This window comes from Anopheles cruzii, chromosome 3 (assembly GCF_943734635.1).
Source record: "Anopheles cruzii chromosome 3, idAnoCruzAS_RS32_06, whole genome shotgun sequence".
NCBI classification, from domain to species: Eukaryota; Metazoa; Arthropoda; class Insecta; order Diptera; family Culicidae; genus Anopheles; species Anopheles cruzii.
Genome location: NC_069145.1, coordinates 5,453,660 through 5,480,461, shown reverse-complemented (window position 1 = coordinate 5,480,461; position 26,802 = coordinate 5,453,660). Strand labels below are relative to the sequence as shown.

The window sequence follows — 26,802 nt, the reverse complement described above, 5'->3', positions numbered from 1 at the left end:
TTGCCCGATCGGCCTAGGCGCCAGGAATCGGTCGTCCCGGTATAAACGCCTAGGAGTCAGCAACGAACGTCCTTTTTTTGGATTCGAACGCGTCCGCGATAAGACACGGAACTCTTTAACCCTTTAATTCTGATTTACGCTGATTGTTAACCCGTTCATCGAAATAACGAAAAAACGCGTTATATAAAACGCGCCCGAATATTGATTTCATTCCACGCGTCCTAAGCGAAAGACTCCAATAACATGTGTAATTGCCCCTTACCAATCATTTACGAATTACTAACCAATTATCAGATTCTTCCATTTTTATTCGTTCTAACCATTCTAACCGTTCACTTGTATACCAAATTTCGAGTCAATCGGTCCAGTAGTTTCGGAGTCTATAAGGGACACACGGACAGAACTTCGTTTTTATATATATAGATAATAATAATAATAATTTATATATGTATTAGACCTGGTTGCTTAAAGCTATACAGTTGAGACTTACGAATCTAAGGAGGTTGTTGTTGTGGCCTTATAAAAGTGTTGTTTTATGAGGCCAATAAGGTTTTTGATATTGACAAAGTTTGTGAAGCGATTTTGATACATTTGAAGCGCTTTGATCTAAGGAACCCTTGATCTCTGCGATTCGGTATGCAACGTGAAAGGTTCGCGCGAAAAGTAGGCGATCCTGCGACGGGCAATCATGGTGTGTACTACAAACGTCGCGTAACATCACAGCTGTCATAATTAAAAAAAAAAAGCCATAAGGTAGGCATGACACAAAAAAAAGGCTTAATAATCATGCACTATTACAAGAATGATAATGGTTGCCTTAAGATAACGTTTATGAAAATGTTAAATCACTAATCGAGTTTCGCACTTACACTATTTGTCCGGTACAAGCTCCCTGGCAGATTTGAAGCTGAAAATTCGATGGTCTCTTTGGTATTGTTTTCTTTTCCGAAACTCGTCGTTGGTACCATGGAGATGATCGTACAATCCAAAATTTCCGTAGCACTGGTTGAAACTGTAAAGATAAAATGGGAAAATCGTTTATGAGGTGAGATGTTCGTGGTTTTTCATAACGTACCATAAAGCGTGCTTCAAAAGTAACATGTTTAATAACAAATACTCAAGCTACTTACTTTTGGTGATGATAGTCGTGAGCCTCAGAGCTACTCAAAAATGGTAGGTGGTAACCGGAGTGATCTCCGATGGTATCCCACATAACGAACGTTACCCACAGGACGGTTGTGAACAGACGACATCTCGTAATTGCCGGACCAAGGAACACCGGCAGCATGCCACTAAGCAGAAATTCAAACGGAGTAACGTACATCCCTGTCACAGCCACTGGCGCTCGCCATTCGTGGTGCAGTTTGTGGAATCGCTGATAAAAGCGGCGACTATGGAACATCCGGTGGGAGTAGTAGGCTGATGTTTCCCACGCCAGAATGCAGATGATCATATCGCGCAAAAACTCAACCAACGACGGCACAACGCGAACATCCGGCATGGTGATGAACATTTTGCTACCGTGATACGCGGCGTACGTAACTGGGAAGCCTAGAAAGATCTGGTTGAAGACGACCGTTTTGACGAGCTGCTTGAAGCGTTCCCATTCTAACGGTTCGTGGGTCCCTGGTTGCGTTTTGTACTTGCGCATGAACTTGGGCCGGTTCGTGAGGTCCATCGTTAAGAAAAGTCCTCCCAAGGTCCAGTACAGTCCGTAGGTGTAAATGGATAAGTACCAAACGTACAGCATGTCTGGATCATCGCCTGATAAGTGATAGTAGAGACAAACATACGGAATGATTTTTGAACGGAGTGTGTGACACAATTAATCTCCACGCTAAACCCTAAGTATTCTCAAATGTACTGCTGTAGAAGTTTGTTCTGAGTTAGGCTGCACATTATATTAAAAACTGAAACTTGTTTATACAACAAGATACTGAAATAAAAATAACAAATCAACCGCACCGGTCACATCCAACAAAGTATTCCATGATCGTTCAGCAAAGTTTTGCCAAGTATTTGTTTCGTGGTCTACGATCTGCTCCGCACATGATTCTATCGTTAGATTCACTGTCGCTTTATCTGCCAATGCGTGATCCATTTCTTCACAAACATTCACTGGTTCTGTGAATTTGCAGAAATTGTTTTACGATATCTTATCACGCACAGCAAAGTTTTGCTGTGATTGAACACCTGTCTGGCCAGAGCTCTGGTTAAAGACTGGTCTACGATTTCAACAATTGTTCCGGTGATAGCTGGTTTGGGTGTTCATTCGGTCAGTCAAACGTCTTTATTGATGCTTATTGAAAACGTGGTCGAAATCGAAAGCAAACGCCACAGGCCTTAAACGCTACGAAGTAAAGCGACTATGATGCTAAAAGTATCAGTATTTATCACAATGTGTTTGATTGATTCTACCCACGAGAGACTTAAGTATGCAAATAGTAAAAAGTTCACTGGGGATCATCTTCATGTTAGCAAGTTCGTTAAGCACCAGTTTTCATGTCACAACGTTTCACGATGAAACGCTTCGAATGGCGTCAAAAGAAACATTTCAATCGAGCTTTCCGCAGGGTGCTTTCGAACGACAAGCGTAGTTTTCCATTTTTCCTGGTCTTGAACCGTGCTTGCGCAGAAGAAAATGCATTTGAGCTTTTACACCGATCCGTTTGACGGTGTGGAAAATTGAAAATTTGAACGACAAAACTTTACTACTCCTGACAAATGAATCAATAACTGCAACGGAAACGGTGACTTAAAACTGTGTTTCCATTCCATTTGGAGACGAGAAAAGAAATACGTAAAACAATGCATCATCATATTGCTTCATGTCACAAGGTTTATGTTTTAAAACACTACGATTCATCATGAAGCATGTTAAGCGTACTGAATATTCACAAACAAAACCCACCGATAAGATCGAGCAATGCGTTCCAAGATCGTTCAATAATATTTTGTTTAACACTCGTTTCATGATCTACAGTAGCGGCCGCGTGCAATTTTGTTGTCGTAGGCACTGTCGTATAATTTAACCAAACATAATCCATTTTCACTGCGCACAAAAATTCGTCTCACAATCGATCGATTGTAAGTTTGTTTAAAATTTTCTTTTATGCAGTTTTAGTGCTCTACCATCGTCACAAGCGAGTTAAGCTATATCAACAAGATAGGATTCCACGAACTGAAACTGTTGTTTCGACGATGGCTGGCAAGCGACTCAAAATATTCCGTCATCTAAGTACATCACAATTTTGATAGTATCGGCAGCAAACAAAACCAGTTGCTTCTAAACATTTTGGACGGATGGGAGGAAGAAAGACTCTTTCTCCCATGAAAATGCCTCCCTTGCTTTTGAATTGCTTTCCTGCTTCCCCTAAAACCAACCATGTTACGTGTAGGAAAGGAACAAATCAATTTTACACTACCAAAAATCGAGCCAGAAACGGGTTTATTGTGTAATAATAAAAACGATCGGGGGACTCGACTAAGGCTTTGCATATTGCCATTAGCGGAATGCTAACTGTTGCCGAAATAGGCAAACTCTCAGTCTCTCTCTCTGATAATTTCTTTTTTCATTTGCCAATAACTGTGAGTAAGTGCGTTAGGTGTTGTTTTGAAGATGCTTCGTGAGCCGAAACAAAATTTTATCTATAAAAGAACTTTCAACCAATTCTTACATGATGGTTACATTGGTTTACCTATGTTAAACAATATTTTTCGAAGCATCGTGATCATGAGCCCATGATAAAACAAAAATGTGCAGGTAATATTACTAAGACTAATACTTTAAGACAAACGCCGAAATTTAACGCCGTTTTCTTTTGCTATTTTCAAGATTTCTAATTTTATTCAAAACCCAGTCTCTGAAGAAAACTTACACACATACTTTGTTTACATAACACACATGTTACACAAACACATGTTTACTTGCCTTTCGCTAGTGCGGGTGTGAATCTTACGCTTGCTTGTCTTTGGATATGTTGAATGGGAAATGGTGTGCTTTTGGTTACTGCGGTGGCCTTTGCTATGGGCGTTTCGCTGTACGTCTGTGTTGCTGACTCCGATGTTTATTAGGGGGCAACCGATGTAGCCTTTTTTCATGATCACTGCTACCTTTTCAGCGAAACTTGTGAGTTTTTCGGACATCTACGTCAGCAGTTCCGTTTCGAACCATCGGCCATCGAACACGTGTTATTTGTAACAGGTTGATCGTTTTGATCCTGACAGAATAATCCTGTTCATGTCCAATAATATACAATACATACGAATATACATGGCTCGATTTTTGTAATGACGTATGTACACTACCATACATACAACGAATTTACGCACGATGTTACAAAGTAACTTTGACATGACAAATGAGCTCACGGGCTTATCCACCAAGACGCCGCCAGTGTGCTTTAATTGTCGCTCTCACGTATAATGACGCTTTTGACATATCCAGACTGTAAGCTTCAGTGATTTTCCGCCTGCCGTACACGGTTCGTTGGACACATTCCACAGTTTAAAATTCATTTCCTTAAAGCGTTTCACACATCGAAGATCAAAGAGAGATTTAGTGCTTTTGATATGTTGGAAAACATCTGTAATTGCCCGCCACCAACCATTTACGAATTACTAACCAATGATCAGGACCAACAACCTCGCGCGTAAAAAGGAACCTTTACAGAGAGCATCAAAGGTTAACATTGTCTCTGGTGCTGGCTAAGATCGCTCAGCTGTTGTTGTCCAATAAGAAAAAGAAGAACCAATGATCAGATTCTTCCATTTTTATTTGTGTCGGATTCGCGAATATCAGAATGGAACATTTTTTTAAATTTGCTTTTAGTTTAGTTGCTACGTTTTGCTTTCCGACGGAACATTTGGCTTTATTTCTCCGGCACAAGTTCCCTGGCGGATTCGAAGCCAAAAATACGACGGTGCCTTTGGTATTCCTTCCTTTTGCGAAACTCGTCATTGGTACCGTGGAGACGGTCCAATAGGCCAAAGTTACCATAACACTGATTGAAGCTGGAAATAAAAAAAAAACACAGATTCGAATATAAATCACTTTTGGTACTCAATTTCGATTTGAAGGCTGTACTTTTTTTACTTTTTATCGACTTACTTCAGATGATGGTAATCGTGTGCTTCGGAGCTACCCAAGAATGGGAGATGGTAACCGGTGTGATCTCCTAGGTTGTCCCAAACGACGATCGTTAGCCAAATAGTCGTTGTAAATAGGCAACAATGCATAATAGCCGGCCCAAGGTACAGGGGTAGCATAGCGCTGATCGCGAACTCCAACGGAGAAACGTACATGCCCGTCATCGCCACCGGCGCTCGCCATTCGTGGTGCAGTTTGTGGAAGCGCTGATAAAAGTGGCGACTGTGGAACATCCTGTGTATGTAATATAACGCGGCGTCCCATACCAAAAGGCATATGATAATGTCCCGTAGGAAAATACCAAGGGAGGGCACAACACGGACATCCGGCATGCTGTAGAACCTTTTACTAGCATGATAAATGACGTAACTCATTGGAAAGCCAAGAACGATCTGATTGAAAGCGACCGTTTTGATGAGCCGTTTTACGCGTGCCCATTCTAACGGTTCGTGGGTTCCTGGTTGGGTTTTGTACTTGCGCATGAACTTGGGCCGGTTCGTGAGGTCCATCGTTAAGAAAAGTCCTCCCACGGTCCAGTACAGCCCATAAATGTAAAATGTTAAGTACCAAACGTACAGCATGTCTGGATCATCACCTGATGAGTGTAAATGGAGAGAGAAATTTAAACAATATTTTGTAATGAATTTGCATGTCACAATAACCCCAACTACTAAAAACCAACTATGTTTCAACACTGAGGCATGTTTATTAAAAAACCGAATGAAGAAGAAACAAATCACCATAACCAAACGCACCGATAACGTCGAGTAATGCATTCCAAGATCGTTCAACAATGTTTTGCGAAATAGTCATTTCATCGTCTACGATCTGCTTCGCACATGATTCTATTGTCGCGTTATTTTCCAAAACGTGTTCCATTTCTGCTTAAGCCTTCACTGTACTATGAACGGGCAGAAATTTTTGATTAGTCTAAGCACTGAAAGTACAAGGTGTTTGAGAGGCACCCGTCCTCGGCGGAGTGTATCGGATTACTGACACGGGACTCTTCGAATTCAAATGGTCGATCGCCACATGAAAAATTTTCACCATCATCATCGTACGCTTTGAGGAAAGTTGTCAGTTTGGAAAAGACTATGTCGGCCAAAGACAAGCAAAAAAAAAATTAATTAATTACGTTTACGATACACAGTTAGGTTTTAGCTTATAGAAATAGTGTAGTTGGTGTCTAAGAAAACACACATAATTATATTTGTGGAAATGTATAAATCCGGCAAAATATGAAAACAACTTGGACGAGAACCGTTAATGACAATCGTCGAAACAAACAAGAACTGCGAAATGATACATAGCCATAATCAACACTTGACTGGTTTTATGTTTTTTTTTTAATTAAGAACCGTCGCTGTAACGTGACAGGCTTGGGTTCGATTCCCTAGACTGGCGTGACAGGGGATGGTTAGTTACGTTATGTTACGTTACGTTACGTAGTTACGTTACGTTACTGTTGCAGACTAAGACGCTCGGCGGTTGGTCCATCAAGTGTTTGAATTCCGAAGATGGGCGCAAAATATCAACTATGGCTGTCGCTGTGTGGGACGTCGCGCCGTTCTGTCAAAATGTCTTTCAAGTTTTCAGCTTCAATATCACCGAAGAACTGCAATCAGCCAACCAATTTCTCGGTAGCGTACGCCATCGACGGTTACGACGGTTCCTTCTTCATTTTCGAAGCAAAATGGGCCGCCAGACCAAAATCAAATGAAATGAGCTGTTGAAATTTCGTACAGTTTGACTCACCACTTTCGAAATAGGTTTTTAATATTTCCCAATTTCGTAAATTCCAAAGTTAAGTAAATGTTTACAATTTTTTAAATGAAATTTACCATTTAAAATAAAAGTCATCGGTACCTTGCACACATATTTTTAGATGGCACTTTTATATTAATTTAAGCTACAAGGATACAAACCAGCAGCAAGTATTTTGTGAATTTGAAATAAAGTACACGCAAAATAGGAAACATTATACAGTGAGGTATGATAGACAAAGTTATACATTATATAACTTATATAAATGTGGATAGCTATTCGTTTCTCACCGGACATAATAACCCTTTACTAGCTTTATATCGTACGTACAAGAATTTTTCGTTATTTTTTTACTTTAATATATCCCTTGACCAGTATTTTTCTCTTTATTCGTATACCGGTTATCGGTTTCTACGTTCATTGCGTTCGCCCAAATGAAGTTTTTAAAATGAAGTAAACGGTCTCCAGTAACATAAGTTTCTGTACAGCGTTTTACTTTGAACGCCATTCGATTTCTGTTGAATTTGAATGGTAGTAATTAAAAGCATATCGTATAACTCGAATGAGACTTTTATTTAAAGTACCAAACCACGTAACTTTGGTTCACGTAGACCGCTAGACGACGCTTCGTCTATGATGGATAATCGTCGACCTACCGTTGACTCTCCTTTCTTGTCCAGCCTCCAACTATTCACCTTTCTTTTCCTGTCCAGTCCGATATAAGATTCCGTTGTCTCGCTCAAACACGTGATACGATGGGTGGACAATGTGCGCGAATTTAACAATAATTAGTAAAAGATTTGGTCTGCGATAGACAAAGAGAAAGTGGAAAACCACGGTGATGATTAATAATCCGCCGTCAGCAACGAAAAAGAAAGCTGTCGCTAAATAGACATATTTAAAAAAAAGCCACGCATTTTCACAAGACATTTTGGAACTTTCCACGGATTTGGAATTTTTTCGCGTGTTTTGCTGACTTTTCTGATTTACCAATGATACAGCGTGCGCACGGATTAGGCCACTATTTCCCCGGCACAAGTTCCCTGGCGGATTTGAAGCTAAAATTTCGACGATGCCTTTGATACTGTTTCTTTTTACGAAACTCGTTGTCGGTGCCGTGGAGTCGATCATACAACCCGAAATTTCCGTAGCACTGGTTGAAGCTGAAAAAATGTAACGGAAGCAAAACATATTTTAAAGAGTGGCTTTGTGAAGATATTATGCCATGCACTTACTTCTGATGGTGATAATCGTGTGCCTCGGAGCTTCCCAGGAACGGCAGATGATAACCGGAATGGTCCCCCAGAGAGTCCCACGTGACGAACGTCAGCCAAATGACTGTCGTGAACAAATGACTTCTCATGATTCCGGGGCCGAGAAGCACGGGAGGCAAAGTGTTAAGAAGGGACTCGAGTGGATGCGCGTACATGGCGGACAGTGCCACCGGCGCTCGCCATTCGTGATGCTGTTTGTGGAATCGCTGATAAAAATGTCGGCTATGGAACATCCGGTGAACGTAGTAGAACCATGTTTCCCAAACGAAAATGCACACGGCCATGTCTCGCAGGACCAGACCCAACGACGGCACCACACGAACGTCCGGCATGGTAATGAACCGTTTGCTGACATGGTAGGAGATGTAAGAAGTCGGTACGGCGACCACTACTTGATTGAAAGCTACCGTTCTGACGAGCTTTTTGAAATGATCCCACCGCAATGGTTCGTGGGTCCCTGGTTGCGTTTTGTACTTGCGCAGAAACTTGGGTCGGTTAGTGAGGTCCATCAGTGCAAAAAGGCCACCAATAATCCAGTACAGCCCGTACGTGTAGATCGTCAAATACCAAACGTACAGCATGTCCGGATCATCACCTGAGCAGGAAAAGATTGCAAACGAACCCACTTTACATATTTGGAGATCGTAGAATGCACGAAACGAATGATAAGGACGAACTTCGTACCGATAACATCGAGCAGCGCATTCCACGATCGTTCGATAAAAGTTTGGGAAATGTCTCCCTGTACATCTCCAATCTGCGTGACACAGGATTCCGATACATTTTCGAACGAATTCTGCTGCAACCGGAGGGTTATGAATGTGGATTCAATAACTTTTTCCCACGAATGCATTTTCCGATTTAACACCACACGCACAAAATTGTTCAAACACCTTTCCGGTGTGCGCCACACCCAACAACCGTTTACGAACTAAATCGTTTCTTCCGCGGCGTCTTCGGGCGTTCCAAGAGATTTCACGGGCGACACTGAAACCTTTGTGGTGGAAGAAATTTAAAAGTCTGTCCCGTGGTTACGCTCGCTGGTCATGCGATGGTGACGTCAGCGATGAGTTTTTCCTATGTGTTTCAAAATGATTTCAAAATGAGGAAAATCGCTTTGTTGCTTTCTTCAAATCTTCAACGACTAACACCCAAACCAAACCGTTTTCGAAAGCCCGGGATCAGAGCATCCAGCAGTGGAGGAAATCCCGCATGCATATTTGGCAATTAGAATATTGCTAAGTTTGATTAAGTTAGCTGTAAAAGGTAAATTTGATAAATACCCCCAGTGCGAAGAATTTATTACTGAATCATCTCCGAATTTCGTTTATCGGTTACGGTACCGTTGTTACGAGTGAGCGTTTTTGAATTTAATTAGTAGAGCCACCCTGTTCATTTGGCGATCGCAAAAGCTCTTCCAAAGGATGAAAGCTTTCGATACTTTCATGCCAAAGGTAACGCCTGTAACGCGTGTAACATGGACGGTAATTTCCCGAGGTTAAAATATTTTACAAACGGAAACCGAAATAATTTTACCATTGAGTCAAAATGCTTGAATCTTTGATCGATGGCCGAGTTTATATTTTATTATACAGAACAACAATTCTCTTATACACACCACATTTTAACAAATCGATCGAATTGTGAGCACAACCGTTTCGGATGTTTGATGTACCAAGAAGCAATAGGTTGCGAGGCAATAGTTGTAACTAAAATACGGCGAAAGCTTCGGACTAATAGGCATTGTTCTAACATTTCATCTAAACCGGAATGCCATCTATGCCAACAGGTAAACAATCTAAACAGATGTGCCAACGAAAAAGGAGCAAAAAATGTTCATTTTTCGTCATTAGGGCAAAACATAGGGTTCATCGAGGCTTACTTCCAATTACCTTCGTCCAATGACGCAGGTCACAAAACCTCCCAAAAGCACAAGTCATGGCACTTTATTAAGTCCGACCAGTGGAGCTGTTTAACGTAGTGCGTCTCTGGACACGAGGTGTTGCTGATGCTGGCAGAGTAAATAGTAGAATCCTGTTGAGCGAACCGACACCGAGCTCTACACTTCGAATGCGGTGCACTGCCGAACGAACGTTATTCATCGGAATTACCTTCACGGTAGGTCGGATGTAATGGGCACAACAAGTAATTAAAACGATGAGTTTAGAGTTTGCCAAACCCCAAGTTGCTGTTTTTATTCCGTTATCAGATATACGAGGTGACGCTGTGCTGCGAGCACCGTCAACCTTCGAGCACAGGGGAAATTATATTTTAACAGTTCAGTTAGTTTATTTATCTTCTAGAGTACTTCTGAAGCTGTGTAACATCAGCTTGCTGGAAACCCCACACTATGTATCACCTAGGCGTATTCTTCGCTTGCCCTTCGCTTGAAATCCCGAAGGAGCGAACCCTAAACTCTAACACAGACACACCCCGTTGCCACAGGGGAGGTCGCTTTGCAGTTTGCATCTCGCTAATCGTTTGTATCCCATACTACAAAATCCGTCCGAGAGCCCTGTCCTTGGGTATGAAGGCTCCATTATGAAGTCCACTCAATGCTCCGGGACAAGCTCGCGCGCCGACTTCAGACCGAAGATGCGGTGGTGCCGCTGGTATTGCTTCTTCTTCCGGAACTCACTGTCCGTGCCGTGCAGCCCATCGCACCAGCCGAATAGACCGAAGCACTGGTTGAATCTGTAACGAAAGAGGGGATGGAAACGATTAACGATTTATCATTGGCCAGGGCGGTACCACTGTGCGGGGTCATCCATTGACGCACGTTACTAAGAAACAATTGATCGCATAAATGAATGCATGAGATAGTCGAGACAGGGTGGATTAGGGCAATTAGAAATGCGTTCAAAGCTCTGCACATAATTGGTGATTTGATAAAACAAACCCATAACCGTGGGCGCTTAGAGCTAGCGATAGCCCGAGGATGCCAAAGTCGCTGGTGGCGTGGCGTTGTGAATCGGATTTGGTGACCTACCATAAGATGTTCGTGCGTGCTGCACTACACTAGCTGAAGAAGAAGAAGCAGAAGCAAGGTATTTGAAATTTAAAATTTGGTCACCGCGCCGATGTCGCCGACGATCGACGAAAATATGTGGCAGATCGACGGATTGCAGAGGGGACCCCATAACGGACTGGACGAATCGTACGGGACCGTACGGTGGTCAGACCCCACGTGCGTGCGCGAAGGGCTGTGTTGTGGTTTGGGACAGGTTTTGGGCTACTGCTTTGATGGCCGTGAAGCAACCGGCCGTGCCGCGCTTCGGTGACCTTAGGTGGCCGTGCAGCAGCTGCAGCCGCTTCGGTTTTGGGTTTTCGAAGGGACCAAAAATATTAATCCCACGGTTTAGCTTGCGTGCGATTAAGCAAATCATGCTGCAACGGTCATGCGATAGTATGCGTTTGGTTCAGCATCCAAACACCGTCCGTGTGTCATTCGTTAGCGGCCAGATGCAGGTGGATCTGGTTCTGCTGGCTCCGAGTGTGCGTTGGTTCGCTCGGACCGCTGAAGAGTTCGAATTAGAAACCGTGCGCTGCGTCGTCGGCGTCGTCCTTCACCCGTGGAGGCTGTCTCAGCCACTACGGTCTCGAGACATCTCCGGAAGTATCATCCGCATATTTTATACGTTCTTCACGTATGTGAGATTTGCCGTGGCACGTGGCACGCTGATCACTGATCACGCAAGGTAATCGCAAGACTAACACAGTCGCAACACTGAGATGGCTTCACTAGAGTATCCTTAGAACCTTCGATGAACACGATCAATTCGGTTTTGGGTCGAACACCACTCGCAGTATGGACACTTTTGTAAATGCCACACGTAGCATATTGGCCACATCTGGCACAGACGCCCGTCAACACATTATGTAACCGGCAGCCTCAGCATGAGAGGCGCCCACCTTGCTGGCCAATAAATTCGATCTCTCTCGCTCTCTCTCGCGCCGACGGAATTGTTACTGCCAAATAATTTACCCTAAAACACTGCCGAACCCAGGGACAGCCGAAGCTGTGGTCCAGTCCCGGTGGCGCACTTTTCAATCCCAAGGTCCGGCTCCGATCCGGTCCAGCCAACGGCCAACGGCCAGCAGTTTACATTCACTTTGCCTGACCGGCTTTGCGACTGGATCGATTTTTTGGAGGTTCACCCTTAATTTACTGACCCGAACGCGAGCGAGCGCCACCGGCTGCACACCGAACTTACTTCTGATGGTGGTAATCGTGCATCTCGGAGCTACCTAGCACTGGGAGATGGTAGCCCGAGTGATCGACCAGCGTGTCCATCATGACGAACGTGAACCAGATGACGATCGTGAAGACATGGCTCGTCATGAGGGCCGGCCCAACGTAAACCGGCAGCAGATCGCTGATGACGAACTCGAACGGATGGGCGTACATGGCCGACCAGGCCACGGGGGACGTCCACTGGTGGTGCTGCTTGTGGATCCGCTTGTAGAAGAAGCTCGAGTGCAGCATCCGGTGGGTGTAGTAGAACGTTACCTCCCAGGAAACGATGCATACCAGGATGTCACGGACGATGATCGTGGCCGACGGGAGCTCGCGCACGTCCGGCAGCGCATCGGTGATCAACTTCCGCCCGTGGTAGGACAGGTAGGACGTCGGCAGCCCGTACACGAGCTGGTTGTAGGCGACGGTTTTGACCAGCTCCTTCAGCTTCGCCCACTCGAGGGGCTCGTTAACGCCCGGTTGGTTCTTGAACTTGCGCAAAAACCGCGGCCTGTTGGTGAGGTCCATCAGCACGAACAGGCCGCCGACGATCCAGAAGAACCCGTACGTGTACGCGGTCAGAAACCACATGTACAGCGTGTCCGGATCGTCTCCTGATAAGGAAGACAGGATACGTTACACGAGCTAACTGAGGATTTTTCCATGGGGTTCTGCCCCCTGGGCCCAGGTTTCGTACCGATCACATCTATAAAGCCGTTCCACTTTCGTTGCACAAAACTAACGCTCGGACCCGCAAACTCATCCCCAGCCGCCACCAGGTTGGTGGCGTTCGCGGCCAGACCGAGCAGGGACTCCATTTCCTGCCGACACTTGCCGAAAGTGCTCACGAGATGTTATCAGGCCGCGCTCGTTGACTTCCGATGTGGCGATGTTGCCGGCTGCCACTCAACTGACACCGAGCGTCATCCGGACAACGCGGGGAAGTCTTGAGCGGGCGCGCGCCCGCCAAATTGCCGAAGATTTAAACGCGGTACACGAAGCAAAGGTCTTTGCTGCCCGGATTGGGGGTATGTACGTGATCTAACTCGTGGAACGCCGGTGCGAGTTGGAGCTGCCCCACCACGAACCGGTCGTGATCGGGTCGGGTTGTGTTTCTTTTGGAAGCTGTACCCCGTTTTCGTCGCTTAGGACCGCATCCGATCGGCAGATGCAGAACGCCGCTAGGAAGCGTCGACGTCGGCGTCGGATTATGCCGTTTCATGCTCATTAGAGCCCGAGATTTGATGCTATTTTAGTACAAGCTTTGCACGCCAATCTTCTGCTACGAAACGGAGGCCAAACACTATAATTTGCTCGCGTTTTCGTGTTTTTTGTTTTGAGCTGCCGCCGCCAAAACATATATTGTGACTTATATTGTGGTAACTTTAAAAGGAAGCTGTTGCAACAAAAAGAATCCGCGAAGTTTCGCGGTTTCCTGATTGTTTCGCTTCTACTCTTCTCTTCTGTAGATTGTTTATTTAAACTTAATTGAATCTTTCAACCTGTGAATTGTGACAACGAGCTTCATCAAGATGCTTGAGACGAGGAAAAAGCCATCAAAATTCTAGACTTGGGCCATTTTTTACTTGAATGAGATTGTTTATTGGCGGATGAATAACGTGAATAGGAGCTATGTTTGCAGGTTGCCAGACCATCTTATATCGTTGAATAACAAAGTTTCATCGAAGCATATTTAATACTTTGTCCCAATCATGTCACTAATCACATTACACATTACTAATACGTTTACGTTTACGTTTATAAATTTCTATAATGTTGCTATGATCATTGTAGCGGGAAATGACCACGAAAGCAGCGTCATTTTTATAGTACTCCGTCAAATCACAGGTTTTGGTTGAGACTAAGGTTGGTCGCATTTTTGGTCACGCAAAAGAAACACATTTTGCGTGATGTGACGTGATAGTGCCACATTTAGTTTTCGGTGACCAAGGACATGTTTGATCGCTGTGAGCGATATCGAGTCACATCCTGCATGTTGCCATATGTTTCTGCCACACCAACGTGTTCGCAGAGAATTAACAAAGCATAACATGTTTTTAGAAATTGCAACACGATTCTACTGTGAGCTTATTCATAATTTGTTTGGTAATCTTTTTTCGGGAGGGTTGCAAGGCACAAAGTTTCACTGCAATACATCTATGAAATATCAGGTTTAAAATTCGAAAACCGGATTGTGTAAACGGATGTCAATTGATTCCTCCTAATCATGCTTTTTAGCAAAATTATCTTATTTTGATATCTTGTAAAGGATTTCAACTTATAACGAAACATAGTTTAGTCGACAACTTACGTTTGAGGGCGTTCGCACATGGCCACTTTTGTGCTTGAAGAGTACGAAATACAAACCACCTGCTATCGGTTATCTGCTACCTGTTTAAGAAAACTGCCACAGAATCGCATCAAATACTTATGGCGATCATGTTTTTGGAAGATCGCAGTACTTTAAGCAGGTGAAAAAATTTAAACATGGCGATTTTGACTTCACAAACAAAGAGCCAAGAGCATGAAGGCCCTGGCATTGGCATTTGAAGGCCCTGGGAAAGATTAAGAAGATTGGAATATGATCTGAATGAAAGGCAGCAGGAAAACCGAAAAAGCAAATGTGAAACTTTACTCTCCATGTACAAAAGAAAGTCATTTCCCGTCAGATTGTGATTGGAGTTGGAAAGTGGATTCATTTTGAGAATTCTGAAAAGAAAAATTAATGGGTCAGTGAGGGAAAACCATCAACTTCGACTGTAAAACCAGATTGATTCGGCAAAAAGCTAATGCCGTATGTCTGATGAGACCAGAAAGGCGTGGTGTATCACAAGCTCCTAGAAGCTGGTGAAACCATTAATACAAATCGCTACTGATATGCCGTTTGAACCATGCATTGGTCGAAAAACGACCAGAATGGGCCAGAAGACACGCTAAAGTAACTTTGCTCCATGACAATGGGCCAAGATACAATCAAAGCTCTTGGCTCCTTCCGATTATCATTTATTTTTATCGATGCGATACGCATTGGCTGAGCAGCACTTCGATTCCTACGAAGAAGTCTACGATCGGATAACTAATTCTTTTGCTTCAAAAGACGAACGACGATTACAAGATAGATAAGAGAAATGTATAGCTAGCAATGGCACATACATGTACTTTGAATAAAATAGATTTTTTTCATTTCAATGCAAAACAACATGTGCTTTCATTGAAAATCGATTTTCGACTTTTAGACCTGTTACTAACCGGCTTCAGGATTTGTGGCATTTCTATTTAAAAAAAATTGCAAACAAAACCTTGAGCTAACGGGCGAACTGGAAAGTCTTGTTCGCGTGGTCGGAGAGGATTAGGATTTTCAGCGACACGTGTGACCAATAAAGCCCGCAAACTGCATCGATGGCCTTGAAATGTCCGTGTGGCACGTTGGCCCACCGTTCCGGTGGTTTTCTGCGACTCTGTCTTACCTCCGGTTGCGTGCCGTAAGTAGAGCAGAACTCCTGTCGCAAACGATCGATGCACCTAATGCCCGTGTTGTTTGTTATTGATTAATTTTTAACGACCAGGTGCCATGTTTTTAAGCGTTGCACTCAATTTGTGTGCGCACTGCCACGGTTCGAACAATTCCGGCCAGCGGTTCCTGCCAGATCCGGACGATGTTCCATTTGTCCTTCACCGGCGGGGGCCACCCGGATCGGCTGACGGCGGTTACGCGTACGATCGACAAGGAAATACCTTCTTCGTTCAACTGGCCACCCCCGGGTTGGCCACGCCGATTGTGTTGGGACGTGTCGATTGGCGGCCATCATTATTGGTCACTTCCGTCGACCACCAGAAACCGCCTTGCTGGGTGTGGATCTACCTTGCCTTGCCGGTGGGATTCATGCTTTGAATTTGATTAATATCTCCCATGCCGATCATGTGTGGCACTCGGCAGCCGCGGCCGCGACTACGTGCTACACCTGATGATAGGAGAATTTTGCAAATTTTGAGCCACTTTGGCTCCAAGTTGACTGCCTGCGGTCCACTCGAAAACGCTGTCCACGGTTAATCGGTAGCATCTTCGCGGGGATGTAAGCTCCGCGTTAAACCAGTTATCGTAGCGCTGAAACCCTTAAGATGAGTCGATCTGCGTCTAAGCCTACACAGGGCGACCTCGTCGACCCATAAGTCGCGGGGCATCAGAAGTATTAGATAACCGCTAGCTTCCCTCTGCCCTTTTGTTTCGTTGATGTTGATCAACTTTTGGGCCGTTTATGTTACGTCAACCGAAAATCGAATACGGTTCACGGTGAACTGGCACCGTTCACCGCGAGAGTGAGGTGAAAACTCACTCATGTGGGTTTGATTGATTTGCACACAGGTCCCCGTGACTTCCTGATCAAACGATCGAAGCGGTCAAGATCGTGGCACGGATCCTTCGGCACTATGCTCCACTTGGCAAACGTGATACGATCTATTCTCACACGCACCGACCATGGAATGCCTTTCGCTTTCGGGTGCGGTGCTAATAAGCCCGCTAGTGTTTTTTGGCGGGCCACGAAATGATAGCTGACCTTTCGCGGTTGGGTGGCTTTTCGCACCGGTGTTTCGCGTGACATTCCCGGAACCAGGGGGCCCCCAAATGACAGCAAGGATAAGCGCGAGGAATCGATCGACTAGCGCGCGCAATGATTAGAGCCTGCGCTTCGATTCTCGACCAAAAACCTGTTCCGAAGCAAACCTCTTTTTGCGCACCGCGCACAACATTAACACTGGCAATGCGGCACCGCGTTTGTTGTTTCACTTCACGAGCCGAGATAGGTCGCACTTTTGCCACACACACGTGTCAACATGTTGGATGTTTACCGTTCAATTTTGGCCGATCTTCCGTATTGGGCGAACCAATCAGCAAGAAGAATATGACTAATTCGAACAGCCAACGAATGATAAGTGCTGACAGTGTTATGTAAAGTGAACAACCCTCTTCGCCCTTCGACATTTGTTACATCCGGTCCGGTAGGTTACAGTCAAGGCTGGGAGCGCATTTGTAGTTGATGGGTCTTTTCTAAGTCGTTGGCTGTTGCTTTAAATGAAAGTCGTTCAAAACCTCAATTTCTCATGACCCCCCGTTGAAGGCGTTTGCCGATGATGTTTTTGTGCGAAAGTTTAATATTAATGAACAGGGTCTTTAAAAGTGCAGCGTCTTGTTGTCCTTCCACTCCTAAGCCAGTGAAGGAAACCCTCAGACTAAGTTGTGAGGGTGTGAAGGCAAGATGAATCGTTTGGCAAAAAAAAAAAGTCCAATGATAAATCGCAAATCTAATGACAGGGTTTGTCAATGTCAGGGACGGAGGCTACCACCGAGCGATCTGCGTAGTTTCGGGCGCGTAGATGCAACTACGGACGGGTGACGCAGTCCACGAATCGGGAGCTAATCTTAGCTAATGGACAGACAATTTGTGTTCGGGGGCTTTGGAAGACGTTGATCGTCGATCGTCGGTCGATGAAGTAATGAAGTCCATCCTAATTCGTCACTTTCCAACGTAGAAACGTATGTCCGCGCAACGCGTGATGTCATGGCCCCGATGTGGCCCCGCACAACAACAACTTGTCTAGTCCCCCCGTGGATGTTGTTATGAGCTCCCGGCCGGCTCCGGGAAGCAAACAGTGACCCTGCGATTTGCACAATTTCACTGAACGATCACCGCGAACTGCACACATCATTAGCACCGGTACGAGAAATGGTCGCCTGTCACGGACGTAAACGTAAATCACCGCACAACACTTACTTGAGGTGATGGTAATCGTGCATCTCGGAGCTACCTAGCACTGGCAGATGGTAGCCCGAGTGATCGACCAGCGTGTCCATCATGACGAACGTGAACCAGAGCACGAACGTCAACACGTGGCTACTCATGAGGGCCGGCCCAATGTACACCGGCAGCAGGTCGCTGATGATGAACTCGAACGGATGGGCGTACATGGCCGCCCAGGCTACGGGGGCCGTCCACTGGTGGTGCTTCTTGTGGATCCGCTTGTAGAAGTAGCTCGAGTGCAGCATCCGGTGGCTGTAGTAAAACGTGATCTCCCAAAGAAAAATGCACACCACAATGTCCCGAAGGACGGTGGTCAGCGAGGGCAGGATGCGTGCGTCCGGCGGCTCGAAGAACACTATCCACCGGAGCATGAAGCCGAAGTAGGTCGTCGGGACACCGTACATCAGTTGGTTGCGTAAGACCACCCGCACGAGCTTCCGGCACCGCTCCCAGTCCAGCGGTTCGTTCGCTCCCGGCTGATTCTTGTACCGCCTCATCACCGGCGGCCAGTTGGTGAGGTCCATCAGCACGAAGAGGCCCCCGACGAGCCAGAAAAATCCGTACGTGTACACCGTGAGGAATCCTACGTAGAGCGTCACATTGTCATCACCTGTGCGGCCGGCCGGCCCGGTTAGTAAATAGAAAGGACACCATCGGTAAGTAGGTCAACGCAACACGTCACGTCGGGGTGTGTACCGCGTACCAATGCGATCGAGGAAGCTGTTCCACGTACGGTTGAACCACACAAACAACGGGCCACCACCCGGTATCTCACTGTCGGTCCCGAACCCGACGTCCAGCAGCCCGGGGCTGGGAGCGATCGAGAAATTCATATCTTCACGATACTGCGCGTGACAGGCGCGGGCGCTAAGTATACTGCCCTTGGCCGGATCGCTCGGTGGAACTAGGGGTGGGTCACTGTGGTGCAAACACACGTCCAACGGCTAGGACGAGTCGATTGGGACTGAAGACGATCGATTCGGCCCAGTGCGATAATAAAGTAGGGGCCGTTTCTTGGGCAACACGCCACGCCGTGTTCACGAGCTCACGAAGAAAGATGATTTCGCCAGGCTTAGTGGCCGTGCCGTGCCGAAAACTAATCTTCGCCCATTACTCTGCACAACCTCAGAAATCCAAACACCAAGACCATCCCCACAAACCACACGATGGGGCGGCGGCGGCGGCGACATAGGGTCGCCACGTTTGCGCTGGTCGCACCATTGTCGCAACAGTGACTTCACTCCGTACCCTCCGAGAACGTCCGGAGACCAAGCCCGACAATAGTCAGGACGTATTTGCATACCCAAAATGTGAATGATTTGCTTCGTGCCAAAAAAAAAAGAACGGTGCTGGCTCCACAGAGCGGGCAAAGAGACTTCCTCGCGGCCCCAGGGGGAAGCACCGCTGTCCGCACCACGAGGAGCGTCGAGGCCGCTGTTGATTCTGCGTTGTTTAGCGAGACAATATTTGCGCACCGTGGTACTTGCGACCCCGGTGCCTGGGTTGGAGTGGACATCTGGGAAGTTTGGCTATAAGAAGCGAGTTTTTGATAATACAGACTTTTTACCACAACTTTTGTTGAGTGTTGGAAAGTTCATACATGGCGATCTGAGCCCCTGATTTGATCTGAGGGTTGTTTTCTTGCCCCAGCGAGCCCCTCAATTTGACTAATGATCTCCTCCACCGAACACACTCCGTCAAAACGACGGAGATCGAAGATTAAACGCGATGACTAAACTGGTCGCCAATTAATTGGCCACCGGCCAATCCGGGGTGGAAAGCTTCGGGGACAAACAAACGGTGCTGCGGTTTTTTGTGTGTGCAGCTTTTGGGCAACGCCAGTACACTACACTTCAAATCGATCCGATCAGACGTCAGCCCTCCAAGTGGACGCCACTTTAATGATATTGTTTTTGGGTTCGTCATCCCATTAGGGTTTGCGTCAATTTTAATGGCCCGAAAGGACCGGTGTTTCCGTTCTGAGCTGAAGCCGTTGTTGCGGCCACATACCAACACTTGGGCTCACTCTGCTCTCAAAACATCCGTCATCGCGAGATTCTTCTCGGCGCTCGGAACTGCATCGGCCACTAAAAACAAACAATGTCCAGCGTGTGCTACAGGGTGATCCATCTAGTGTTTGGATTACGATGAGGCGGGACGCAAAATATCGATTGGGGCGGCATTGGGTGTATGGGACGTAGCGACATCCTGGTGAGCCAAATGTCGTCCAATTACTCAGCTTCGATTCCTCCGAAGAACTCCAATCAGCCAACCAATCTTTCGGTAGCGTACTCCATCGACGGTTACGGCGGTTCCTTTTTCATTTTCGATGCAAAATGGGCCGCCAGACCGAAATTCGAAATGAACGAAAATTAAATAAAATTAATTGTTCAAATTTCGTAAAATTGCAAGCGTCCCAGATCGTAAATGGCAACATTTCTACTAAATGTTTACAGTAGAATGATGTTAGACGCTTTAAAAAGTAATCGGTAGTTTTAAATCCAAACACTAGATGGATCACCCTGTACAAAACACACAACAGTCGTATCGTATCGCTTCCATTAGTAAATTAGTTTTAAGGTTTACGGTCTACGATTTTCACTTTTTTTGCGCCCAATAACCACCGTTTTGCGTAAAATGGCGATTTTCTATTTTACCCATCGAAAAGGACCTCGTTATGCTCCACCATACTCCACGGCATCTAAACATTAGTCTGAGCATTGTGAAGGTCAGCACTATTACGACACCAGGTGACGTGACACCAAACGGCAGTCAAGGGTGGCAAATCAACAAGTTTGAAGACGCTGAGCAATGGGATTTATTCGACGAAGATTCTTGCGAAATTAGAGCGTCGACACTCCGAGAGAGAGCCTCACACCCGAAAGCGGTGTCACCATGTGTTCGGCCACCTTGTGCAAGCAAATGGAGTTCCGTACGAGCTGAAAAAACCATCGTCCGCGCATCGTCCGCTCATCGGCAATGGGTTTTTATTGCGTCGGATGGTTACGGCAGACTAAGCGCGTGGGTTCAACGAACGGAACACTACGAGAGGGCACGAGCGGTGACAACGCATGCAGTGCAGAAAGCATAGCTCGTGAGCGGCGTGAGCCAAACGGAATTGGCAGACGCCGAATATTCGAATCTCGTGTAAGCATCCCAAAGTGGTCTCTTGAGCTCAATGGGTGTGATACGTTTGCAGCTCACCGGATTGAAGCTCGCGCGACCTCAATGGGCCATTATGCACTGCATCGATGCATCATTGGATCGATTCGCCATGGCAACACGGCTGCATTAAAAAAGGCCTTCAAGAACATGTTGGAGACATTCCAAACTTCAGAGCTTTAGGCCAAGAAGTTACCGTCAGATGATAAAATGGAATGTTTGGACTGCAATTGAAGATTGATTGACATATAATTTCGCATTTTGGTGATGTCAATTGGGCATCAAGATCATGCGAATTGACACCGTTGATCACTTTTCTTGTAAGGGGCTACGCCAAAGATCGTATTTACGCTGACAAACCGGTAACTTTAGAGCATTTGAAACAAAATATTCGCCTAGTTATGGCTGCGGTAACACTCGAAATGTGCAAAACAGTAATTGAAAATTGTCTAATCAGAATCGACTGTTGCCACAGATTCTGACCATCCGAACGATACCGAAAGATTGCGGCCATCCGAACGATATTGTGTTTCACGCATAATGGCAAAGTACATACTTTATGATAAACAAAATGACTTAAAATTTATTTTTCCATGTGTTGTTTTTAAAGCTCTTTTTTTAACTGCGGGAGCGTTTCCGCGAGCCGCGATTACATTTCTAGTGAACCAGGGTATATCATGTTATTATTATGGGGAATTATGTTAGTTAAAATCTTTGCTAACATTATGGAGTGAGAATTATGCAACGTGTTAAAAATGGTGTTCAGTAATGTGGTTCAATATACAATTTCAAGTCACATCCGAAGCTGTCGGAGCTCATGCGTATCCCAATACAGGCTTGCATTGGTGCGATCAGAGCGTAAATATCGTAGAAATAATATTTACAACTTTATGGCGCATCAAAAATCAGTACACTACACAGTGCAGGTTAACTCTGCACTATAAAATGTGAATTGTAGCAATAGACGCAGATCGAGTACAAGAAAAAAAAACAGAACGATCTCACAGCCCAATTGTTTTATGTTCGACCACTTTACCGGTCGGGTGGCCTGGGAACTAACATGAAAATAAGGTTAGTCGCGATGTTTGTGTTCGATTGTGCTCGAGTTGATTGAGATCTCTTGATCGTCTTCGGGTTCGACGCGAAATATTGGTGTTAACTTTATCCCCATTCTGATAAATCGAGTGAGAGAATTTTGCGTTTTACGCGTGTCTACTCCATTTTCGCTGGAGGTTCTGAGCATAGAAATTCATTGTGTATGGATGGGAGAGTCATTATTGTTGGACCTGCTCGACTCAAAGTGGTGTACTTGTCGGCTTTGCTTTGCCTCTATTTATTTAAGGCAAAAAAAGGACCATTCAAACCTGTGGCGGGCTGCGTCATTAAACGAAGACAACGTTCTCGGTCCCTAACGTAGATGTTGGCAGCATTCAAACCAATCACGACGACGTAGAAGTTCTCGATTCCACCAATCCAGGCCCCCTCTGTTTCAATTACATTGTAACGCTTGTACGGTTGTGTTAGCCACGCCGAAGATCAGTTTGAGAAGAAGCCCCGAGAGAAAACGGTGGATTCGCAACGCTCTTTCCGCGACTACCCAGAGACGAATGTAGCCTTGCGGGCCAAAGTCTCTGCCAAACAAAAAGCTTTCCTTTTGGCGCATTACCTTAATGCTTTGGGCTCGCTGTCGGAGCGATGGAACGACGCCAAAAGAGATGGACACCTTAAGGTCAAAGTCACTAGGGGTTAAACATAGACAGCCCCGACGGCCCCAGCTCCCGACTTCACGAACACCTGTACTTTTGCGGTGCGTGCTACCACCGCGAGATCATTCATCGAAAGCACGGACGGAACGCTGAACGGGAGGGAGTTCTTCATCCATTAGCCAGCTAAATCCCGGGCCACAGAGAGGCTGGTTGACTTCGTTCAGCTTAGCGGAATTGTTAAGGGTGCTTCACTATTCTGTAAACGTTACAACCGTCACTGTTTGAATTGTGTTTGGTTCGGTTGACACACAATCACCAACATACATTGGCTGCCGCACACGTGCTTTGCCTCTCATTCGGCATCGGTAATACGCATTACGGCACCGGACAGTCGACGGTGGTGAAGGTTGTCGAAAGTGAGGCCACGCGATTTTCGCCAGCCAGCCAGCACCGAATTTATTTATTTTATATACCAAGCTGTTCAATAAGTTTTGCGGTTCGATAAGAAAAACGCATTTTTATGGTTTGAAATAAACTTTTTTATTTTATTCGCTTCCACAGCTGGTATGACCTCATCATTGATTGAAAACACGTTATCCGCGGCCAAATTCGTTTAGGTCTGGAAACAGATGGAAGTCGCTAGTTGCTAATACCTGATGCTTGAACCTGTCGTTGAACCACAAATCTTATTGAACACCCCAGTACGTCCCCCGAAAACCGCGTGGGGCCGTCGCAGTGTAAAGATGCCTCGTTCGCATTCTTAATTCGGAACCTTTGGCGGCGCACGGGAACCAGCATAACACACATACACACACATGTGACGCGTTTTATGAATTCGAACATGTTTGTACTTTATTGCGATTCCGGGGTGTCAGTGATTTGCGTGATCGCGGTGGGTAGTCCCCCAAAACTTAAAATCTAGTCGCTAGCCTCTAGCCCCTTAACAGCCTGCTGGTGGGTCGCCGGGGGTTCTGGGTTCCCGGGCGGCGGGCACCACTTGTCCGGCACTAGCTCCCGGGCCGACTGGAAGCCCATGATACGGTGGTGACGCTGGAACTGTTTCTTCTTGCGAAAGTCCGCGTCTGTCCCGTGGAACCAGTCCATCCAGCCGTACAGCCCGTAGCACTGGTTGAATCTGAAGCCGAAAGTAAAATCGAAAGGAGGGCACCGAAAATGAGAGTCCAATGGCCCGGGCAGGGCGGGGCGGGTCTTCACGGTCTTACTTGAGGTGGTGATAGTCGTGCGACTCCGGGCTCGACAGGAACGGCAGGTGATAGCCGCAGTGGTCCAGCACCGTGTCCACCATCACGAACGCAAACCAGAGCGCGGTGGTCGCCACGTGACACTTCATCACGGCAGGGCCGGCAAACACCGGCAGCAGGTCACTGATGACGTACTCGAACGGATGGGCGTACATGGCGGCCAGCGCCACCGGGGCCGTCCATTCGTGGTGCTTCTTGTGGACGTGCCGGTACAGGAAGCGCGAGTGCAGCGCCCGGTGGCTGTAGTAGAACGTGATCTCCCACAGCGTGATGCAGACGGCAAAGTCACGGGCGACCGTCCACCCGGAAGGAAGCGCCCTCGGTGGCGGGATACCGTGTTGGCTGAGGTGAAACGACACGTACGCGACCGGAATGCCGACCACGGTCTGATTGAAGAGCAGCGTTTTCACTAGCTACCGGAGAGTCACACGATCAGGATTAGAACACACAACGGGTAAACTAGGTTGACGCGGTCGCGGCCTACTTGGTACCTTCTTGAACTTGCCCCAATCGAGCGGCTCGTTCGCCCCCGGCTGGTTCTTGTACTTGCGCATAAACCGGGGCCACTCGGTCAGATCCATCGCCACGAAGACGCCGGCCAGCGCCCAATAGATGAGGTTCGTGTAGAAAGACAAAACCCAGACGTAGAGCGTCTCTTGGTCGTCACCTGCCGTCGTCGTCGTCGAACGGGATCAGGATTAGCACACCACACAAACACAGATTCTCGGCCTCCCCACCCAACCACCCCAAGAACCATACCGATCACGTCCAGCAGCGAGTTCCAGCGCTCGACGAACCACTCGCGGCTCCCATTGCCATAGCCCACCGCCAGCGGTGTCGGCTCGTAGAAGTCCATGTGTCCAACCGTGTCTGGGATTCGAGTCTCTGCTGCCGAGTCTCTGCGTCCGGTTCGGTTCACACCGGAGATGATTCTGGCGGTAAAACGGTCCACGTCTAGCTGACAATTGAGCTTTATCCTGTGTACCCGAAGTGTACTCGTCGCGCGTCAGCAACCTCGCCGACGCTCCCTCTTTCGCGCCACAGGGCCGGGCTGCTCCTTGCGTACACACACACGCGCGCACAGAGATCAGGGCACAGAGATCGCGGATTCTCTCGCGGCCACAAACACAAGGAGTGGTGGCGAGTGGTTAGCACTTCGCCGATCGGTGGGCTCGCGAAGTGGTGACGGCCGCGCCGCACTCTTCTTCGCCACGCGGTGTGCGGTGAGGCAATCGAATTATGACGTGCCGGACACCATGTTATGAAGTGGTGTAGCGTGCGCACAAAAAACCAACGAAGTAACACATCCAAGCCTGGCCCCGGGCGTAGTTACGCGTCAGGTGCGCAGATGAGTCCGGATTACGATGAGAGATGAGAGAATGCGAGCTGGCCTCCGCCGCCCGGAGGGGGCTTAACAAATTTGGACGCCAACCGTGAACCTTCCGGGGCGGTGGCCCACTGCAGCGGCGGCTCCTTGACCGTGCTGGGGTGCGCACGTACTGTATGTTTGCGCTGCGCAATCATTTCGCAGTTCGCCAGCGGAGCGCGCTGTGTGCGTATCGACGACGACAACGACGACGATGCCGGATTGAGGTCTGTTTTGGTGCTGGTGTTTTGGTCCCACTCGGCACTTTCGCGGTCCACATGTGGTCCGATCTGATCCGGACCCCCGCTTTAAGTGTCTGTCGTAATTGGAGCTCCGCTGCACGTTTCGGACACGCATTGTCCGTCTCTTTGTGCAGCTCGTTAGCATCACCGAGGGGCTTTATTACCATGCTTTCACCCGCCCGGGTTAACGTAATACCCTTTTTGGGTGGCGCCCGGTTTGCAGGATGCCCAGCCACTGTTCACTTCCGTTACGGACCACGCGGATGCGGATGTTTTGTTCGGAATTTTTTCTTGCTCCATTGAGCCATGAGCCCTGAGTTCCGAGCCGTTCCGAGAATCGATGGTGGTAGCCTTTTTGGTGACGGAAGTGAACGGGTTTTTTTTGCTCCCCCGTGAGAAACTACCCCCAAGACAATGCCCCCACGCGAACGAGCGAAGAATGAACGCTAAACCGTTGGTCAATCCGCCAATCGAGTTGGCGAATCAAGGGTTTGGCGGATCGGGCCGGACCGTACGAAACACGTTTCACAACTTAAAATATTCATCGACGGGCTGGCGGGCTTCCTCTTACTTTCGTTCGCCGGTTCGGACCGGCACAGACAGACAGACCCAAAATCAGCATAACTTATTCGCGTATCTTTATGGCTTTTGCCAAATTCCTGGTTTTTTCAAGGTCGGGAAACACGAAATGCTTGGCCCGGCTGTTCGGCCATTCGGTTCTTGGGGCACACAAAATGGATCGGCGCGAACCGGTCCGCGGCGAGATGCTGCTGGTGCTGCGGGTCGATGTGATGGTTAGTTGCGAAGGTTGCGGAAGGAGCGGCAGCTTCTCCGCCGGTCCG

At 47.0% G+C, this 26,802-nt stretch overlaps 6 protein-coding genes across 6 annotated transcripts; all 6 read right to left on the bottom strand.

The window, feature by feature from the left end:
• Positions 1–870: 870 nt before the first annotated feature.
• LOC128275274 (fatty acid hydroxylase domain-containing protein 2-like) lies at positions 871–3,047 on the bottom strand. The gene is made up of 3 exons (XM_053013723.1): positions 2,912–3,047; positions 1,131–1,764; positions 871–1,012 (listed from the first exon to the last, which is right to left on the bottom strand). Exons 1-3 carry the CDS (start codon positions 3,045–3,047, stop codon positions 871–873), a joined length of 912 nt encoding a protein of 303 aa, XP_052869683.1.
• Positions 3,048–4,871: 1,824 nt separating this feature from the next.
• Positions 4,872–5,962, bottom strand: LOC128275271 (fatty acid hydroxylase domain-containing protein 2-like). Its single transcript, XM_053013721.1, has 3 exons — positions 5,905–5,962; positions 5,111–5,744; positions 4,872–5,013 (listed from the first exon to the last, which is right to left on the bottom strand). The coding sequence occupies exons 1-3, from the start codon at positions 5,960–5,962 to the stop codon at positions 4,872–4,874; spliced, it is 834 nt and encodes a 277-aa protein (XP_052869681.1).
• Positions 5,963–7,934: 1,972 nt separating this feature from the next.
• Positions 7,935–9,040, bottom strand: LOC128275267 (fatty acid hydroxylase domain-containing protein 2-like). Its single transcript, XM_053013714.1, has 3 exons — positions 8,872–9,040; positions 8,149–8,782; positions 7,935–8,076 (listed from the first exon to the last, which is right to left on the bottom strand). Exons 1-3 carry the CDS (start codon positions 9,038–9,040, stop codon positions 7,935–7,937), a joined length of 945 nt encoding a protein of 314 aa, XP_052869674.1.
• Positions 9,041–10,739: 1,699 nt separating this feature from the next.
• LOC128274069 (fatty acid hydroxylase domain-containing protein 2-like) lies at positions 10,740–13,242 on the bottom strand. Its single transcript, XM_053012154.1, has 3 exons — positions 13,122–13,242; positions 12,402–13,038; positions 10,740–10,881 (listed from the first exon to the last, which is right to left on the bottom strand). Exons 1-3 carry the CDS (start codon positions 13,240–13,242, stop codon positions 10,740–10,742), a joined length of 900 nt encoding a protein of 299 aa, XP_052868114.1.
• Positions 13,243–18,191: 4,949 nt separating this feature from the next.
• Positions 18,192–19,055, bottom strand: LOC128275261 (fatty acid hydroxylase domain-containing protein 2-like). Its single transcript, XM_053013702.1, has 2 exons — positions 18,926–19,055; positions 18,192–18,832 (listed from the first exon to the last, which is right to left on the bottom strand). The coding sequence occupies exons 1-2, from the start codon at positions 19,053–19,055 to the stop codon at positions 18,192–18,194; spliced, it is 771 nt and encodes a 256-aa protein (XP_052869662.1).
• Positions 19,056–23,952: 4,897 nt separating this feature from the next.
• Positions 23,953–25,271, bottom strand: LOC128273120 (fatty acid hydroxylase domain-containing protein 2-like). The gene is made up of 4 exons (XM_053011038.1): positions 25,112–25,271; positions 24,844–25,019; positions 24,314–24,765; positions 23,953–24,225 (listed from the first exon to the last, which is right to left on the bottom strand). Exons 1-4 carry the CDS (start codon positions 25,206–25,208, stop codon positions 24,009–24,011), a joined length of 942 nt encoding a protein of 313 aa, XP_052866998.1. The 5' UTR covers positions 25,209–25,271; the 3' UTR covers positions 23,953–24,008.
• Positions 25,272–26,802: the final 1,531 nt, after the last annotated feature.